The sequence below is a fragment of the Camelus ferus genome, chromosome 7, assembly GCF_009834535.1.
Source record: "Camelus ferus isolate YT-003-E chromosome 7, BCGSAC_Cfer_1.0, whole genome shotgun sequence".
In the NCBI taxonomy this organism is placed as follows: domain Eukaryota; kingdom Metazoa; phylum Chordata; class Mammalia; order Artiodactyla; family Camelidae; genus Camelus; species Camelus ferus.
Window position 1 is genome coordinate 54,718,122 of NC_045702.1, and position 21,385 is coordinate 54,739,506.

A 21,385-nucleotide genomic window follows, 5' to 3' on the forward strand; every position below is an offset into this window, starting at 1 on the left:
TTTGAGAAGCACCTTTAGGGGCAAACCAGCACTCCGGATTACTGGGTTAAGAGTCCATCTGCAGCTTTCATCAGGGTCACTGCCCCTACCAACATACCCTGCAAGGCTCCTTTTATTGGAGGCCCATCTTAACAGTTTCTAGGATTACCAAGTTTTCCCAAAGCATTTGTTAGAACAGCGAGAGGTAAGACAGCAAATTATACCCTGGGAATTTTCCCCTTGAATGTGTAACTAATGTTGGAGCCACAACTGCCGGGTCTCCGGGGACAGGCTGGGAGTGGCTTTCCGGCAGGCGGGTGGGGCTTGGGAGGGAGGAGTCACCAGGCTCGCGCGGTTATCCTTGGAAGAGCCCTGCGCCCCAGAGCGAGGACACGCGGCGACCCTGAAGGGGGAGCAGGAACAGACTGAGTCCTGTGATAGAAGAACTGAGGAGGGGCTGCGATGGCCCCTTCCTACCCGCACCCACAGCCAGGGCCCTGCGACGCCTTCGTTCCACCCGCGGCAGCTGCGATGCCTGGCGGAATCTGGGTGCTGGCGCTGGCACTGATGCTCCTGGCCCCGGGGAAAGGTTGGCCAGGTAGGGCGCTGGCGGATGGGAGCGCAGCGGCGCCACCTGGGCCTTTGGGAGAGGGGGGCTGACTTCCTGGATGACACGTGGAGAGTGCTTGCGGATCTAATGGCCTCATCTATTATTTGTCTCTTATCAACCTCTACTCTGCCCTAACACAGTCTTTGGAAAGGTCACCTCACAATCTTAGTGCGCTCCAGTTTTCCTTTGCGCACAGGCGGTTGTTGCCGCCTCTTCTCCTCCTCTTAAGACCCCCAGTCCCGCTTTTGTTCCTTTGTCTGTTTCCTGATGATATTCTGCTCCTTAAGGTCCCTTTAATTCACTGTAAGAAAGAAAGTTTTGCTGGATCTGCCAGGTGTCCTATGGACAAATGGATCTGAAATATCCGAAAAGAGCTCAATTCCAAAATGCACGATTTCTACACCACTCATCACCCCCCGGAAATAATAAATTGACGAACAGTTTATTTCTATAGTAATTCAATAAGTTTTGTGTATAATATTTTTCGTTTATCTGTTAGAATCTGTTTTGCTACTGTAAAAGAGATCTCTAAGGAGAGATTAGCTCTCTTCCCACTTCAAGACTAAGGACATATAATTTAAAGTACAGTGAAGTTAAAACAAAACAACATTCATTAGCCCTTCCTGATCGTTTCTGTGTTCACACAGATGGGAATATTAAATGAAAGGTGACTTGTTCTTAGACAAGTTTACTTAATTTTCAGAAATGAATCTGATCTGTGTAAAATTACCTGACGCTTAAAAAAAAAAAAAAGATTGTGAGCAACATTTATAAACATTCAAGGTATAATTTTGTTTTATCACTTTGTTGATCTTAATCTATTTTACTAAGGTAAGTTTACTCTGTAAAAAAGGGAGGGAGAATAAGCACCCCGCCATGTAAAAGTGTAAAAAGAATATTAGAACCCAATTAAGTTATTTCCTGAAATGCTACACCTCAACAAGCTATCAGTGGTCTGTGTCTTCTTTGGTTTGCTTACACATTTACTAGATCTTCATGAAGAACTGTTAAAAATACATGTAATAATATATTAAATATGCAGTTATTATAGTTAGATAATGTTTCCAGAACAGTGACCAATATTTATAAAGGAATTTGCTTCAGTGTTTATTAAGATCACGTAACCACTTCTTGTCTCTATAAAATAGCCTTGTAATCCCTTTACTGAAGGCGAGCAGTGCCGTTACCAGGTTCTAAGCTCATACCATGGTGGAGTTTAAAATAAAGTTTATAATAAACTTCTATATATTTACTAGAGTTAGCACAGATAAAAGGGGAGACAAATGGAAAACACAAGACTTTTTGCATACAGCTTTGTTACAATATAGTTCATATACCACACTAATCACTCATTTACAGTGTACAGTGGTTTATTACAGGATACAATGACATGGGTTTATGTATATAAACACGTGCAGCCATTACTATAGTCAATTTTAGAACACTTTTGTCACCTTCAAAAGAAATACCATACTCTAGCTAACCTCTCTCTACCCTCTCCTTCACCCTCTCCATCTTCCCAACTGTAAGTAATCACTAATCTACCTTCTGCTCTATAGATCTGCCTACTCTGGATATTTTATCTAAATGAATCACATAATGGATTGTCTTTTGTGCCTGACTTCTTTCATTTAGCATGATGTTTTCAAGGTTCATCATGATGTAGCATGTGTATTGGTACTTCATCTCTTTTTGTGATGGAAGAGTATTCCATTGTAAGTGTGTACCATGTTCTGTATAAAAGTTCATCAGTTGATGAACATTTGGGTTATTTCCAACTTTTGACTATTACAAATAGGTCTGCTATAAACATTCAGGTACAAGATTTTGTATGGACATGTTTTCATTTCTTTTAGAAATATACCTAGGAGTAGAGTTATTGGCTCACAGGGTAATGGTGTTTAACCATTTCAGGAATAGCTAGGATATTTTCCAAAGTGACTACACTGTTTTATATTCCTGCAGCAGTGTATGAAGATTCCAATTTATCCACAGCCTTGTTCATCAGCACTTGTTATTACCTGAAATTTTGATTCTAACCACTCTAGTGGGAATGAAGCGACATCTCACTGTGGGTCGATTTGCATTTCCCTGGTGGCTAATGACGTCAAACATTTCCCATGTGTTTACTGGACATTTACACATCTTCTTTAGAGAAACACCTACTCAAATCTTTTGCCAATTTGTTAATCAGGTTGCTGGCCTTTTCTGTTATTGAATCATATGAGTTATTTGTATAGGTACATTTTAGGTACAATGATCTTAGCAGATATATGAATTACAATTATTTTCACCCATTCTCTAAGTCGTCTTTTCGCTTTCTTGATAATGTCCTTTGAAGTACAGAAGTTAATGTTAATGAAGCCCAATTTATCTATCTTTTGTTGCTGTGCTTTGTTGTCATATCGTGAAATATACTGCCAAATCTAAAATCATAGAAATGTACCCCAACGTTTTTCCCTAACTCTCATAGTTTTAGCTCTTGTATTTTGGTCTCTGATTGATTTTGAATTAACTTTTGTGATTGGTATAACCAAAAGGTCCAACTTCACCCTTTATTGAAAAGACTGTCATTTCCCATTAAAATTAAAGACACTTAGCAAACCCATCGCTCTATTTAACCGTGCCTTTTAGGCTTTTGTGTTGTTGTAGAAACCATAATACAATTTTGAATATCAGAAACTTAATGATTAAATTTTTATTTCTCAGTGAATTTGGAGCTCGAAGGTGGTTTTCCCCTTTCCTACATCTTTGGGGAAATTACACAGTTTTTTAAAAATTCACAAATATTTAAAATTCCCATAGAGCAATATAACAAAGATTTTATAATTATAAACTCAGCTATTATGAAATGGCCGTCCTTAGGCATTAAGCACATTCATCTCTTAAAAATACATTGATTTATTTAGTTTCTTAACATACTTGTTTGTCACCTAGTTATAAATCTTACAGAATGCTAGTCTTAGCCAATGTATTAAACCAGAAAATAATCTAATATAGGTTGCTTACATCTACAAATAAAACTAGAAAACTGTTTGCATATTGTATCATTATGTATCCATTACTTATAACCTGATGCACTTTTTTAAAAGTATTTGAAATCCAAGTATTGCAGATTCTATTACATACTGCCTAGCTTCTTTAAATCTTATTGGGAAGAAGATAGAATAAGTTGAAATGTAAATTTTAAAGTATATTTTACATATGCTTTTGTTTTGAGAGAAAAAAAGCTACATTGAGTTTGCTAGAAAGCTTTGTACATCATTCATGTCATGAAATTGACTAATGAAGTAGGCCTGTAGAGTTATTCTTTCAGTACTTGGGGAGCTAGGCCCCTAAATTCCCAAACGAGAGCCCAGACCAGCTATAGTTAACTATATCTTCCATTCTAGAGTTAAGGTTGTAATGAGGTTTTTAAGAGTGTGGCTTGTTCATTGCTGATAAGATTTAAAATTGTTCTATAAAGACCTTGAACATCCTAAAAGAGACAAGTAGATCTGGAAGGAAAATTGTGAAATAAACAGTACAAAGAATGAGCTAGTATTAATTACACAAATCAGGGATTTTCCTCTAAAATAAATATAAATTTTTAAACATCTCTGTTTAAATATTCTTTAGTATTGTTGATGTCACACTGTAATTTCTTCTACATTTATTACATCATTAGCTTTGAGTTAGAAAACAATTATTCAAAGCAGCAAAATCAGAGGAAATGTGAGAATTACAGAAGCGCCTAGGAAGAAGAAATACTGCACAGAATAAAGATGGAGTTACTGACTTTTTCCCCAAGACAAAATTCTATTACAGGGTAAGATCAGAGAAAACATTTGAATAATTCATGCAAACCTCACTAGTAATCTCTTTTTAAATATTTTCCTTAGTTTCTAACCAGATGCAATCACCTGATATTGAAAGGAATTAGAAATATTTCAAAATTAAATGAAATGATGGTGCAGCCCCTGACTTCTACCCACATACGTTTTATAAAATATTTATCTACTGTTGTCAGATTGAGATAGTCAGAGTCACTGGAGCATTTTGGGGCATTAATAACTGGTGAAACTAGAGACAAAAGGAAGAAGAACCTTTTGTGGTCATTCCAAATATCTTTTACTAAAAAAAAAATTCTTCGGGGAGATCTTTTATCACACAAAACAGTATCTTTATAACTACAAACAACAAAATAAAAAGCAAAAAATTATAATAAAGACAGTTTTCATAAGCTGCACTTGTGAGACTGACTTACAAATTAATATCTCTAGCTTATTGTGCTCCTTGTTAATTTGTTTGCAAATTGATTTTAGTTCATAAACACTCTGTAACCTAAAATTATATAAAAAAAAGTTTGAGAGTTTTGTTCAGTTAGATAAAAATTTTCTATAGTGAGGTAGCTTAGTAATGATTAAACTTTTCTTCCCCATTTCTGTTTCATAGATATTATCTTTATTAGAGTGTTTTTCTTGAACAAACATAGTATCTAATATTGGGAGATTTTCTGCCCACTGTGTCAACAAGATGCTCTGGTGTCTAAATAAGGACAGTTCCTTGTGTTTCTTATGATTTGGGAGACAGGAGCCTCAAACAAGAGCTGTATTTCTAGGATAACTGTTTTCATTGTCTCCTGTTCGCTTCTCTTTCATGCTGGGAAAAGAAACTTTACGTTTTGCCTCTGTGGGTCTGACAGAAAAAGTATCTTGCAGGCCAACTACTGCTCAGAAAATGACTTTCCTAAAAAAACTACAGAACTGTCTCTTTCTACATGGTCTTTTCTTGTTTTCCCTTCAAAACTTTCCCCCTCCACCCCATTCCTTTTCCTGTGCTTAGAAATAAAAATTAACTTCAATACTTTCATCTTAAAAAAAAAAAAAAGAAAGTTGAAAACTTTCTATTTTTTCCAGCACTAAAAATTGCAAGAGCTCCAGAACGAAGGCATTTTACAAAAACTGTATTGGCATTGAAAGATTGGTTTCATTCATTGCATTCCAGAATCTGCCAGAGATGGGATCTGGGGGGCATGCAGCTACTGTGGTGCAAAGCAGGTCATGGAGGGTCAATAATGGCATTCAAATCTGAAGGACCATTCTCAAGAGAAGTCTTTGTAAGGCCTCTGCCTCCAGATAGTAGGAATACACAAATCCTGACTCAACAGCAATCGGCAATTTTGCTTTTCCAAATTAAATGAAAACAAAATCCTTGACCCTCAAAAGTACATTCTAAAGAGTTTTTGATTTGTTTGTTGTATTTATGGGAAGTTCAGATTAAGTCATCTTGGCACCTGCTAGTTCAGATGATCTTTTTGTGCACTTATGGGTTTATCTGCTCTATTTTTGTTTGAGGACTAAACTTCAATTTAGGACTGAACCATGCTAAGGTAGGGAATACACACATAAAGACATCTATCTTTCCATTCTAGTTCAGGAGTGCACTCCTGGGGGACACCAGTTGCTCCAGAGCCCTTACAGAAGTGTCCACTTTGACTCCTTACACCTCCAGCAGTCAGCCATCCAAGACCTGATATGTGACCATTCCCTGTCTCCCGGCTGGTATCGGTTTCTCCTCTTTGACAGACCTGCTGAGATGCCAACCAAATGTGTAGAGGTATCAGCTCACTATTGTGATCTACATGTGATCTTTCTTAAGTGTTTTTTTCATATAAGGATTGAATCTTGTTACAGCCGATTTGTTTCTCATGCTGAAATACTATTTTAATTTTGTGTCAAGATTGAGTTAAGCCAAGGGAGTCCTCCCATATTCCCTATTCTGAGAGTAATAGTAATAGTGAATACAGTGCTCAATGGTCCACCCAGTGTTTTCACTTACGCTATCTAACTGTCACAACTGTACAAGACAGTCTCTCATCATGACTCCTATCGTACAGTACAGGAGGCCTATTTTTAGGTGTAACACTCCTAGAGTCACCCAGGTAGCAGTCAGACAGTCAAGTTTTGATCACAGGCAGTCATTCTCCAGGGCTCATGTACTTAATCACAGTAGCTTGCAAACAGTAAAATACTGTGTATTTTAAGTGCTTCAGTTCTTGTCTGCTTAATAGAAGGATTATGTCTTAATGGGATGTTTTCCTTATCGTTACCTACATTTTTAAAATTATGCCGAAGTGAAAATTATTTTCTTCTTTACCTATATAATTCAAAAAGAATTCAGGAAAGATATCCCAATTTGGCTTCAAATAAGGCTTTAACTTCATTTTTTTTTTCCAATTTGCCAACCTGTTGGTCCATCTCCAGATTTTGAACAATCCTCTCCTTCTCCCCTGATTTTTTGATGCTTCTTGAACTGTGTGTTAACTTCTTACATATACTATTTCCAGAAATTTTTCAAGAAATCTCCAAGATCAGTCTATCTTTGTACTATATGTTAGAATGACTTCAAGTTGACTTATTCTCTTTTAGAATATTTCAGCTATTTTAGTAAGTCAACTGATACTGAATTTGTCTTGTTCACAATATAAATGCAATAAATGGGATAAAAATATTATAACTGAATAAGATTATATTAATTATGAGGACTCTATCCTTAAATTTACTATTCCATAAATGTACTTTACTATACTTTTTCTTTTATGCTACAGTACAAGTTATTCGATTTTTTTAATGATTTATAATTTAATATTTTATAGGTTGTTTAAAAGAAAATGCAAAGTTGATTTATCTACCATGTATGAAAATACCTTGAATTTTCAACTTTTTTTTTCTCTGATTCAAAAGATGAATCACTGTGGAACACAGGCCCCGATCTGGCTGTCTCTGAGAGATTCAGAAACACTGCCCCCTCCTGGAGAGATCAAGCAACTGACAGCTTGTGCCACCTGGCAGTTTTTGTTTAGCACTACAAAAGACTGCTGTCTTTTTCAAATCCCAGTGTCTGTAAGAAACTGTGGGAAGTTCTTTGTATACTTACTACAGCCCACCCAGGGATGTATGGGATATTGTGCAGAAGGTAAGAAAACATGTGTAATACACATGAACTGCTAGTGATGGAACTCTGTGTGTCGGTGTGTTTGTGCCATCTTCTGGATGGGGTGTATGCAATTAATGCAAATCTCAGTAAGAGATCTGGTTTACTACTATTGCTAGAGTGAGGCTAAATTCCTGGTTTCAGTTGGGCCAGATTTGTTCAGAATTCTTTGCCAAGATCTTAAACTTCTCAAAAATATTTGTCAGTGTGAAAATATCAATGGTTAACGTTGGTAGTGATAATATAATGAATATTGGTATCATTTATCTACTGATAACGTACAATAAGGACCCTTCTCCTTCGTGATATTCTTCCTCAAATGCTGTAACCCCAGTCTAATTATGAGCAAATTCATATAAACCCAAGTTGAGAAACATTGTATAAAATACATGAATAGTACTCTTCAAAAGTGTCACAATCATGGAAAGCCATGAGAGAGTAAGAAACGAACAAAGACTGGAAAGGGCTAGGGGAGTATGAGTAATGCACTGTGATGATATCCTGGATTGGATAACTGTAACAGAAAAGAACATTTGTGGAAAACTGGTAAAATCTGAATAGAGTCTTCAGCTTATTTTAAAGTAGAGTCCTAAAGTCAATTTCTTAGCTTTGACAGATGTATCATGGTTTTGTAATATGTGAACATTAGTGGAAGATGGATAAGGGGTATGAAGGAAAGCTCTACACTATTTTTCAACTTCTATGTAAATCTAAAATTATTTTAAAATAAAATGTTTATCACAAAACAAAAATAAAATAAAGAATAAAATTATTTTGGAAAGCAATAGGTGTTATAAATTAAGGAAAACAGGTCAGTATAATAGGGGTTGACTGGCACAGGAATGCTGTCTTACAAAGGCACTTGGGAAGGTCTCTCTGAATAGGTGATGAACTTGAGCTGAGCTCCGAATGAAGAGAATGAGCCAGTCATTAAAAGGTATGGGAAAAGAGCATTTCAGATAAAAAGAAGAGCAAATGCAAATGTCCTTAGACAGGTGTGAAGATAAACATTCCAGGAACTGAAGAAGAAACAGCTTGGTGGGAACAGACTGAGTGCGTGAGCCTTGTGAGATGCTGTCAGAGAAGCTGGAAGGTAACAGGGTCTGCAGCGTCTGCACGCTGTTGGTAAGAACTTACATTTAGGCACAATTGCAGTGTAAAGTCTTATGGGGTTTTAAGTAAGTTAATAATGCTGTCTGAGGGTTGTATTTAAAAGGTTACTCTTCCTGCACTGTTTACGAGGCTGTTGCATTAATTCAATAAAAAGGTGGTGATTTAAATGTTGGGGAAGGCGGGGATGGCTTATAGCAGAGACAAAGGAAAGAGGGTCCTGAATTGGGATGTCTTTTGGAGGCAGAGCTCATGCACTGGCGATGAGAGGAGATGGAAAGAGAAGAACCAAGGACAATATCTAGAATGAAAATACATGGAATTATAAATTGCAAATAATTGGAATTAATTAAATTATGAATGAAAAGATTAAAACTTATTGTAAATGGGAAAACTGGAGGAAAGAGGAAGATGACATTATAATGTGGTGTGGCTAAAGAAAGCCTTTTCTGAGAACAGGCCTTGGCACTGAGAACTGGAGGGTAAATGGTCCTGGATCACATAAAAAGTGAGGGGAAGAACACCCCAGACAGCAGCAGTAGCACGTGAAAGGCCTTCAGGTGATTAGAGTACGGTGTGCTTGCAAGCGTGAAAGCAGGACAGAGATGCAGGGTCTCACTGAGCAAGGGAGAGCATAAGGAGACACAGGTTTGGAAGAGCAGCCTGGCCTAATATTTAAGAAGCTCTGTGTTTTATTCTCTGTGCATTGAGAAATCTTTGGAGAATTATCCTGAGAAAGTTAGCCAGTAAATCTTCACATTTCTTACACAGCTGCTGGCCAGCTAGTCCTGGCTGGAAGCAGCATGTTCAGTAAGGAAGGGCAGCATCTGCTCAGTTCGTAGAGCTAATGTCATTCTCTGGGAAGGAGAAAACCCAGACAGGTGCATTAGCTTCATTGAGTGGCCATGCTGAGAGATTCTGAAAAATGTCTTTTTAGTATTTTTTAATATTCTTGCCATCAAAAAGTAGTTAATTTTTATAAAATTTCAAATACTATTACCAAATATGTGTGTAAAATTCTGCAGGTGTTTCAACAGAAAAAACCAACAATTTATCTACATCAGTTTAACAAATACTGACAACTGTTAACAATGAAAAAAAAGAACTACGCCAGAGAATACATAAAATACAAATAATCACTTCAGCAGAAATTTTGTTTTGCTATTGTTTATATTGAATTTTTGTTATTGTTGTCGCTTACATTGGATTTTAACATTCAGTATTTAAAATTTTCATTTTCTTGACATGAGCTTAAAACGTAAAAAGTTATTTCCTGCTTTGTTAATGTCATTACAACTTACTCAATTTCCCAAGCTTAAATATTCAAATTTTTTTCTCTCATTCTTCATATTAAAGTCATCCTACTGGTTTTAGGGAAAACAGAATTTCTGGGAGATGATCACCATTTTTGACTCAATGTATAAGTTATTAATCAGACATACCCATAATACTATATACATGAAGAGGCAACATATCAATTGAAAATAGGCTATGAGAAATTAAGAATGTATACCATAAACCCTACAGCACCCACTGAAAAAAATATAGCAAATCAGCCAACAAGGGAGATAAAATGGAATCATAAAATACACTCAGTTTTTTTAAGGGGCAGAGAAAGGTGAAAAGTGCCAATAGGACAAACACAGAACAGCAACATGGTAAATTTAAACCCCACAGTGTCAATAAGCAGTTAAGTATGTATGGTGTAAACACCCACCTAAGAGTCAGAAATTGTCAGATTGAACAGAAAAGCAAGACCCAACTATATAGGCTGCCCAGAAAAACCCACTTTAAATATTTTAAAAATGAGGTTGAGAGTGTAAGGATAGCAAAAGATATACTTAGGTAACACAAATCGTAAGAAATCCTGGGTGCCCATATTAGTATTAGCAGAGCAGATTACAGAGCAAAGAGTGTTACCTGGAAAAACAAGAGTCATTCCCTAATGATAAATGGGTCAATTCAGCAACAGAACATAACAATGCTAAACACTTATGTCCCTAATAACAGATTCAAAATACATGAAGCAAAACTTACGGATTTTCAAGAAGAAATGGACCAATCTACAGTTTATGTTGGGGATTAATACCCATTAATCAATAACTGGGTTTATAGAAACAGAAACAGCAAAAATGGAGGAGAATAGAAAAACTCTTATCAACAGCTTGATCTAGATGACATTTAGAAAAGATTCTACAAATAATAGAACAATCTATATTATCTACAAAGGCACGTGAAACATCAACCAAGATAGAACACGTTCTGGGCCCTAAATTAAGGAAATCAGAATATCACAAAAAATTTTGAAGTTAATTCAGAGAAACACTCAGGAAACAGCTATATTGGAAAATAAGAAAGGTCACAAATTAACTCTCTCAGCTTATACACTGAGACTGGAAGAAGGAGTACAAATGAGACCCAGGGTAAGCAGATGAAAGGAAATAATGATCAGAGTGAAAATCATTGCAACAATACACAACACTGAAAAAAACTCAGGAAAATCAAAAGCTGGTTCTTTGAAAAATTCAATAAAATTAGTAATTCTCTAGCCCATTTAATCAGTAAAAAAGGTAAAATAAAATTACCAGTATCAGGAATAAGACAGGTGATACAACTACAGATTCTACAGATATTACAAGGGTAATAAGAGGATTATTATGAATAACTCTGCCAGTGAACTCAACTTAAGTGAGGCAGACAAACTGAAATTCACAGGAACCAAAGCTCACTCAAAATAAGTGAATTTCAATGACCCTATATCCTTTAAATGAATTGTATTTCTAGTTAAATTCTATCCCACAAAACAAACAAAACCCCATGCCCAGATAGCTTGGGAATTCTTCCCAACATTTAAGTTGGAAAGAATACCAATTTTACACAACTCTCCCCCTCAAAATAGAGAGGAGAGACTACTTTTAAACTTCTTTGAGGTGAGCATTATTCTGAAAGTAAAATCAGACGTAGGCATTACAAGGAAACTATGAAACAATATCCTTCATGAACATAAATGCACATGACATGATCATCTATTTAGAAAATCCCATGGAATCTACAAATTAGCTGCTGGAGCTCTTATGTGAGTTTAGCAATTCTGAAAGAAAAAAAGATTAACTTTCAAAAACGATTTGTATTTCTTTACACTAGCAATGAAGAGTAAATATGGGAAAAGGTGTACAAAATCTATAAAGTGAAAACTGTAAAATTTTGCTGAGAGAAATTATAGAAAATCTAAAAAAATAGAGATAAAACACGTTCAGTGATGAAAAGACTCAATGTTAAGATGTCAAATCTCCTCAAGATGATTTCCAAAATAGTACTAACCAATATCCCAGCAAGCTTTTTGGTGGAAATTGGCAAAGTTAGTCTAAATTTTGTATGAAAATACAAAATACCTACAATATTCCAAACTACTTTAACGAGAAAAAATATTGGACAAATTATACTATCTGACTTGCAGACTTATTCTAAAGGGACAATAATCTACAGGTCATTATTATTAACATAAAAGATAGACAAATAGATTTTTAAAAATAGAGTCCAGAAGTAAACCAACACATAGATAGTAAACTGATTTTCAACACAGGAATGTAGTCAATTCTATAGAAAAGAATTGGATCGTGTTTTCAACAAACTGGATGTCTATATCGAAAAATGAACTCTGATCAAAATGCAAATGAAAAAAATAATTCAGAATGGATCATTACTTTGGGTTGCAAGTAACAGAAAATGAGTAGAAGTAATGTTTAAAAAAAGAACAAACTAAAGATTATAGGATATGTCACTGAATCTGAGGAAGAGTTAAATAGGAAGGTTTCAGAAGGAGTGGGCAATAGAGAGCTCCATGTTCTTGGAAACAGGAATCTGTAGACATCCCTGTGGTGCTTCATCATTAACTTGACTCAGGTTTAAATTCTGAATTCTTCCAAGAAGCAACCTGATGAGCTAATCTGTTCAGGTAATTACTCTTGTTCCAATGAACTGAGTTTGGCATTGGGTTATAAGTATTACCACGATAGTTGTCGACTCATTTCTGTAATCCTGTACATAGTTATGGGGTGGTGAGAGGGGAACTTCTGAGGAAGGGCTACCAAAGCAACTGTTGTATTAATTTCTGGAGAGTGTAATGTTTCCTCACTTAATAATGCAGACTAAAATTTGGAATCTAAGATATGAAAGCTTTAATTGTTTCAAAATATGATCCCAAATTATGTCCATTTGATATCATCCTGAAAATGGAAATAATTATTATGAAAAAATTTGAGAACAAGTAAGCCTTAGTCTGTATTAAAACATATTTTTCCAAAAAGGAATTGTCACCTCAGATATCTATCTATCTGTTAATCTATTATCTACCTATGTATCTTTATGATCAGGTGAATAAATACATAAACTTTAACATTTTGCAGCTATTTCTGATGCAAAATTATACCCATGTGGCCCTGACGAAATTGAAATTGGAGGTGATTGTGTTCGTAAGTATCACATTTTATGTTTTAATAATGTATTTATAAACTAATCATTTTAACAGGTTTTTATGTTCTGTGACTTACTTTATGTGTTGAATTATGCTAATGTTTGACAATGCCCCAGTCTAATGAATATCAAAAAATTAAAATCACTTTATTATGCCTTTAAGAAATAGTCTTGGAGCTGGCAAAGCTACAGAGGCTGGGCATATTTATATCCTACAGATATGTGTGTATATTGATTGACTCTTTTATGAGAAAATTTGCAATTTATCTCAATAGTCTTAAAAGTTCACATGCATTTGTTCCCAGGAATTCCACTTCCAAAAGTCTACCTAGAGAAATATTTGAAGTGTGCAAACACAGTATTTGTAACAGCATTTTTCAAATAATATAAAAAAATAAATTGCAAATATCCAATAACTGCTGATTCAATATTTTTGATGTATCCATAAAGATAAAATATCCTGTAAACAATATTAAATGGAGGAATAAATTCTTCGACATTAGTAGTATTCATGGTATATTGTAAGTAAGAAATCAGATTATGCAACACAACCTTATTTTTCTTTTCTAGGGAAGACTACATTTGTACCAAGTAAATCTTGAAAGATAAACACCAAAAATGTTAATGGTGGTCACAGTTTTTCCCTGCCTTCAATCTGTATTTTCTAATTTAAATTTTTAAGTTATTTCATCTACGAAACAGAAACAGGCTCACAGACATAGTAAACAATCTTACAGTTACCAAGGGAAAAGGGGTGGGAAGGGATAAATTTGGGAGTTTGAGATTTGCAAATGTTAGCCACTATGTAAAAAAATAGATTAAAAAATTTCTTCTGTATAACACAGGGAACTATATTCAATACCTTGTAATAACCTAGTGAAAAAGAATATGAATGTGAATATATGTATGTATATGCATGACTGGCACATTGTGCAGCTCACCAGAAACTGAAACATTGTAACTGTCTATACTTCAATTTTTTAAAAAAGTAATTTCAAATATTAAGACCCCCCAACTGTAACAAATCACTGTTAATAGATTGTCTAATAAAATTCATGATGCCTACCTAAATAGTGGGCAGAAATTAAAATTACTGAAACATTAACCCTTTTGGGGGGCCTGTTAACCAAATATATTGATGATGATATGGTGAAACATTGAATGAATGAGGAATTGTTGACATATCATTAATATAATTGAAGGTGGTTTTAAAGGTAAAATAAACCATAATGACATAAAACAAATCAGAATATATCATGGTACCAGGTATAAAAATTATTATGTTTTGTCCTTAAAAAGTACTATTAGAATGATCCTCACAATAAATCATTTTTGAGTTGTTTTCTGTGCCCAATTCCATTTATAAAGGATTTTTCAGCCCATTTTTCTAGTGCTTTCTAAACAAGTTATTACTTTATCTTAAAGTCTCTGTTCAATTAGTTGCGGTCATAAAGAATAAAACAATATCCTTAATAACAGTAACATTAACCATGAAGTATAATTGTTTGGATATTCTGCTTTATAACTTTGGATTTTCTTTATCAAACACATATATTAGAGTAAAATCACTTCTCTCCTTGAATAAGCAGTGAATTTAAGCTACTGTTTTGCTATTCAGAACGTTTATGCAATTAATTAGAAAAATTGCTGTATAAAATCATACACAGTTTGGGAAAGTAACACTTGAATGAAAATATTGAGTCAAAAGTCAAGAGATAAAGCTTCAGGATAAAATAGAAAACTTATTAACATATTTAGCACATGCAAATGTTAGAATTGACGAAGTGATAATAATTGTGCTTTTCAAGCAGAAATAATTTATCTGTTGTTAATTTTGAAACCTTTCTCTTTAAGTATATTTGAATGACTTTCTTTGATCTACATTGTTGCTGGCAATGATCAGCCTACTCAGATAGTTGATACCATTTAAAATATTGATTTAAAAAATTAATTTCATAAATTATTTTTTCAGTCACTTATTATCTTATTCCTAATAATCACTTTCATTGATAGTCCCTCCCTGTTTTGAAATAAGTTCAACTTCTTTTTCTTAGTTTATTTAAGAGGAAATTTTTACTCAGATACAGAATTTTTAAAAAATCATATATACTCAAAAATAGTCTATTATTTCCTTCAAATCTAGATACAATGTTCTGGTCTAATGTTTAAAATATTTAGCAAAATATTTATTACTCAGATTAATTTGAAAACAATTCGTTTGTTACTGGGATTTTGTAATTGGATACTAACAAAATAACACTTTAAAATATTTGAAAGTACATAAGGTTTGTTCCCCTCACATTAGGCTAAGGTCTCAGAATTTTCCAAAATCTACATGACAGAATTGAAAAAAAATTTTTCTTTCTGATTATCATAAAATTACAAAATATATCATAGAAAAATACTTGTATATTTTAGCACACTTTTAAAATCTTACTTTTACATTTTATCACTCAGATATTTTTCTCTTTTTTAAAAACAGAACAAAATTAATCAAAAACTCATTTAGATGCATTTTAGAGCCATAGATTTAATCTTGCAGATGCCCAAAGATAAAAATTATAAAATCTTCCTGAGTTTCCAGAGGAAACTTCAAACCTTTTTAACCTCAGAAAAATTAAAAGAATTAGACTATTGTTTAACACTTAATATGTTTCACTAAGACATAATAATCACTTCCAGAATGAACAGCTCTTTCAACACAAAGTAATGATGGATTGAGTTATCAGAATAACTTATAAAGTAAAATAGTAAGTCACTTGATTTTTCATTGTAATGACTATTTTTCTTTATAACAAGAATTTGTAATGTAGAAAACGTTAATTTTGTTTGTTCCATTTTTTAGAAAAGATAATTGCTTAAAAGAAGGTAAATTACTTTTCTATTCAAGAGCTAGACTTTTCAAGAGTAGTCATATTCAACATCATTAATATAAGCTTGATGAGCTGAAAAATTACTATCAATATTTATATGATTATCAGTCAAAATAAAAACGTGCTACTTTGCTGACTGCTAGAGAATAATTATTTTTCTAAATGTATTTTATTTTTCCTTAATATAAATCCCTGAGTTACAGTTTTCATGAGCTGTCCCTTGTAAGTCAGTCTCTTGTCTTTAAGATGCCCGAGTGAAAACCATGCGTTTTCTCCCACCAGGTCAGCTGTCGGCCTCATTGCCACCACCACCTCCAGGAAGGCCAGAGGTTGTGGTGGAGCTGATTGAGTCCAGGCTTTTCTGTAGGTGTGCTTTCGATGTTTCCCCTACAAACAACTCAGTGGGATTTCTCATAACTTGGTCTAGGCTTTCTTCTCAAGGAATCAAAGAGGAGCTGAAACAAGAGACCACAGTTCAGGCATTCTCTCTTTTAGAACTGGATGGCATAAACCTCAGACTTGGAGACAGGGTATGTTCAAACAGAGTTGAGTTTTCTTTTATTTTCATAAATGTATTAATTTTCAAAAATGGACTTTTAAATATATTCTAAAATTAGCTTTTGTCCCCAGAATATAAGCACAATGCTTTCATTTTTATTTTTTTCTTGGCAGTTGATCTAACTCCAGTGACAAATGGATGAGTCAGCAATCTTAGTTACTTTGTATGAATATCTTCTTTTAGCAATATACTAGTTATTATCAATGAACTTTTATGAATTTGTCTTCTTCTGGTTTTAAAATGATAGATTTTTATTCCAGAAAAAAATGTTTTTATTTTTTTCAATGATAATATCATTTATTATCCACTTTAACATATATCTTAAATACAAGGTCTACAACACTGATTTATGTTGAGGTTTGAATAATTAATATTTTATAATGATGGAATTTTTCTCAATTTTCAAGTAAGTTTTTAAATTATTTTGTTTTCTATTATATCTTATGCCGTATCTCCCAAAAAGTAAAATTAAGTACTTAAATATAATAATTTCCACATATTTCCTCCATAATTATATTGCTAAATGATTGTTTGTTAACCATATTCATAGATATTTTGTAGTGCTTCCATCTTTTACTTGGAGAAACCACATGTACAAAGTTTAGCCATCAAAAGCCGAGAATTTTTTGCAGGCATTAAGGTATGTAGCTGTGGGGATGGATTTGAAAAATTATTCTACTGGAATTGTGTTTTCTATACTGTGACCTGTGAATGCTTGTTCCAGGACCTCATCAGAGACATCATGAGATCCAGGAGTTTGTATTTTTGAGAAATAACTCAAACAATTCTAGTGCCAGTGAGGTTTGAGGGTCTGTTAATGGACTAAAGTTGTAATATACCAGCATTTTTTTTTTCACAAATAGCTCAGAGTAGATTAAAGCAAAAATCCTGTTTCCATAATTAATTCTATCATGTATCCAAAAGTTAGAGTATCAAAATTTATTATTCATTTCGGAAGACATATACCAGGTCAGGTACTAGAACCTCTGACTAGAGTAGAATTGACTGAGAAATCTAGGCTTTATGCATAAGATAGCAAAGATTGAACTAACTAAACAAGATAATATCTACAGTCACTGCTGGTAGCACTGGGGTCCAAGAACTAACGAGCTATTCCAGATGAGCAGCAGTGACAGGGAACCCACAGGTGATGGAAGGAGTGTGGCCAGTATCAAGAGGTCTAGGCAGGCAAGCACTGTGCACCCTCTGAGGTCTCAGCCACGGACTGGAGTTTGACCTGAATTCATCTCTAGTTCAAGGATAAGATAGGATCATTCACAGACTGAAGAACAGGACTTAGAACCAGGGCAAAACCTGTTTCTGGATAAAGTCCATTTTTACACAATAGGGAGCAGAGAGAGAAGTGAGGAGATTGAACTATGTTGTCATAACAGCATAAAGCACAGTGGAGTGGGAGTGGAAACAGAGCTCAGACCTTGGGAATCTGAACCTTGGCATCTACACTGGTAAGAACTCAGCAGACAACATTAGTGCAAGTGGTCGGCCCCCAGTTACTGTTCCTATGCTGGGCATTGGTGGTTCAGTAGTAGAATTCTCACCTGCCCAGGTACTGTTTCTGATTAGGCTAACAGGGAGAATATTCAAAGCCATCTGTTTTGAGAGCCAGCCAAGAAAGGAGACTGCATAAAAATTCTGACCTCAACAAAGGACTGACCTGTGAACTGGGGCAGGACCAGTCCTAGGTTTCAGTACTCAGTAAGCCGAACTGCGGAGAGCAGAGGCTGAGAAATAAGCTAAAGGTTGGGACATTTCATGTGACAATAATATTTTGATTTATGTATTAAAATACTTAGATTTCTAATTGATATTAGGGATGATATTAATCCCTAAGAACAAGTAGAATCTTCCATTGGTGTGTCAGTAAACCTTGGCAAACAAATGGAAGAATATAGGAATCTTTCTGTCTCCTCCGTTCTCCAGTGCCCACCGTGAGCCAGAATCACTAAGGCAGGCTCCAACCAGAGTGCCTAACATGTGCTGGGGAACCAGTTTGTGTCTAAACTCAGAGCATTACAGTGACTCCATGTACTCTTCTGTTCGCTGCTGTTGTTTTTAAGGGTTTGGTTTTAATCGATCTTGTATAATTAAAAAATTCTAGTGCTTAAATTATTACTACCAGCTCATTTAGCAAAATATGAGCTATTGAGGAAAAAATGCCCTTTCAAAATTATTGTACCTTAGAAATAAATTCTATTTGAACATGACTGCTCTGCATATTTTCTTATACCAGTTACAGCCTGAACTGAGCACTATATCGGAAGATGGAAAAGAATACCAGCTGAGGATGGAGAGCACAGTTCCTGTTGTTTGTCCTGAATTCAGTGACCTTGATCAGGAATGCAAAATCTCGGTAAAACTGACCACTGTTGATCAAGGTAACATACTAAATCCATTTAATTTTATTATTACATTTCAAAAAGTAACTAATGTTTTTTTTTCTTTCAGAAAGTCATTGGAATGTAGTTATGTAATTAATCATGTTGCATGTTTCTATCAAACTAGAGCTCAACCATATTAATAATACTGGACCAAATTTATGATTGCCAAAGCAGTCTATTTTACAGTCCACATTTATCCCCCCTGGGCTCAAAGCACAAATTAGAAAGAAAAAACAATGCTGAACAATCTCCTCCTTTTCATTATCTTTCTTCTCCTCTGCCTCTTCCTCCTCTTCATTCTCATTTTTTATTCTCTTCCTCGTCCCCCTTGTTTTTCCTCCTCCTTCTCTTCATCTTTCTACTTATTCTTCTCTTTGTTTTATTTTCAGAGATTGAGGGGTTAATTGCTCTTCAAGATTTTCCAAATCATCCCTCATGGGGGAGGTGTGATTAAGTTATACTAAAAGTTCATGCTTTATGCAACATGGATCTCATAATGCATACTTCACACTTCACTCCCTAATGTAAGCTCATGTTTGAGATTTTTGTGTTTTAAAATTCTTCCATTTAAGTTACTAGTTATATATATTTTATGATACATGGCCACATAAATGTCCACTGTTACAGCCACAACGAGAGCTGAAATTCTGCCACAGAACAAGATAGAATATGAGAGGACAACCCATGTGCAGCCATGATTGGGTTGGTTGGGTTCTTTTTTTCCCCCAAGCCTCTTGTGTAGAGACCAAAGCATGTAAAAGATACATAAATTAAGATACAACTTTTAAGAGAGATTATAATTCTGTTCACATACCTTTTCACCATAAGGCATAAAATTTTATTTAGTAAATACACTAAATACGATGTAGCTAAGTCTTCATGTCTGTATTATACCTAATTAAATCAGAGAAACAAAAGGATTAAAATGCCAAAGAGAGAGAGTCTCATGGGAAGGATGTGCCCAGAAAAAGAGATGGATACAGGGTGAGAAAGGAGAGACAATCCCGGCATGCTTGACAGGCACCAGGGTTAGATAACAGCCAGCTACTCACTCAGCTTTCAGGAGCCCCACGAGCAACACTTCATTTTGAAGTACAGCCCAGAAATATGAAATTAAATGCTCTCTCTCAAACTGTTTGACACAGTTCTACTTCAGACTACCTCTGAAAAGCATAGTAAACCAATTTTACTACAGTTTGTGGGGGAGAATAGGAAACAGATGATGTTATTGACATATTTCAAAATTGTGTTAAGCAAAGATTTCCTTCCAAATATACTTTAAACTATATTTCATGCACTCAGTTCTTTCAACAAGATAATCATTGCTATCATAATATAAAAACAACCTAAATACATTCCTACATTTTAGAAGTTTGCATGTTCTGATTATTTGTCAATTGAAAACAATTTCCTTTTTGGGGGGAAAATTTCTGGATTTCATTCTGATACTCTTTATCTTATCTTCTTTAAGCGTATTTTCATTGTATCTTGACTTCCATAGAGAACAAGTTGGTGTTCCCTAGTATATTTCTACAGAGACAATGCTGCTTTTTCACAGGCTTAAAGAGAACAGCACCTGGCCCTCATACCATGTACCAGGGGAATGATGTCAGGGTTCTATCTATGCCAGATATATTCCATATCCACCTTAGGGAGCTAGTTAAGAGTTTGGATGTTTCTGTTATTTTTTATGTGTATGGGAAAAAATGCATGAAGAAAAATTTTGTTCAGGAATTTTGAATCTAGTGCAGTGTACCTATGTCAGACCAATGTAATTTTATAACTGAAAGAAAGTGTTTAATGACTTCTTTCTTCCTCCTTGATGTCAGATGGACTTTGTAGTCATTCATTGGATGTGAGAGCAAATTCTTTTGTAGCCAGTTTTTTAGAGGACTCTATCCTTTTTGTTTAAACAAATCCCTGGAGTTCCTTTCTTTTCTTCTGTTACCATTTTCTTTCCAAATTATTTTTGTGTGTGTGCTCTTTGTTCCATAGATAAGAAAGCTTCTCACAGTTTTGAATATATTAGGACATTTGGGAGGTGAAAGAGGTAGCAGGTTATTACTCAGTTGGTTTTGATTTTTCTATTTTTTAAAATGATGAACTCTGTATTAATAATTAAATCTGTTTGATGAACTCTATCAGTGATTGCTGCTATCACTCAATGGATAGAACATGAGTTCAAGTCCTAAGACATATCTGGACCCAAGGCCTAATTATTAGGCAGAAAAAGGTTAATTTATGTTTCTTAGTGTTAGAATTATAATTTTTTTACAGAAACAAAGGTAAATTTAATATTTCTTCTGAATTTTATCCAGGTGCATATGAATTTATGACCTATTGAAAATAGTTACATATATATATATATATATATATATATATATATATATATATATTGATTAATTAT

At 34.5% G+C, this 21,385-nt stretch overlaps 1 protein-coding gene across 1 annotated transcript in view; it reads left to right on the forward strand.

Annotated features, from left to right (window-relative positions):
* The first annotated feature begins 255 nt into the window (after window positions 1–255).
* VWDE (von Willebrand factor D and EGF domains) overlaps window positions 256–21,385 on the forward strand; it is a 57,146-nt gene continuing 36,016 nt past the window's right edge. Inside the window, exons 1-7 of the mRNA XM_032483933.1 lie at window positions 256–577; window positions 6,003–6,187; window positions 7,315–7,546; window positions 13,081–13,146; window positions 16,303–16,550; window positions 17,130–17,219; window positions 18,831–18,975. Coding sequence (XP_032339824.1) covers window positions 442–577; window positions 6,003–6,187; window positions 7,315–7,546; window positions 13,081–13,146; window positions 16,303–16,550; window positions 17,130–17,219; window positions 18,831–18,975 — 1,102 coding nt within the window. The 5' untranslated portion in view covers window positions 256–441. The remainder of the gene's footprint in view (window positions 578–6,002; window positions 6,188–7,314; window positions 7,547–13,080; window positions 13,147–16,302; window positions 16,551–17,129; window positions 17,220–18,830; window positions 18,976–21,385) is intronic.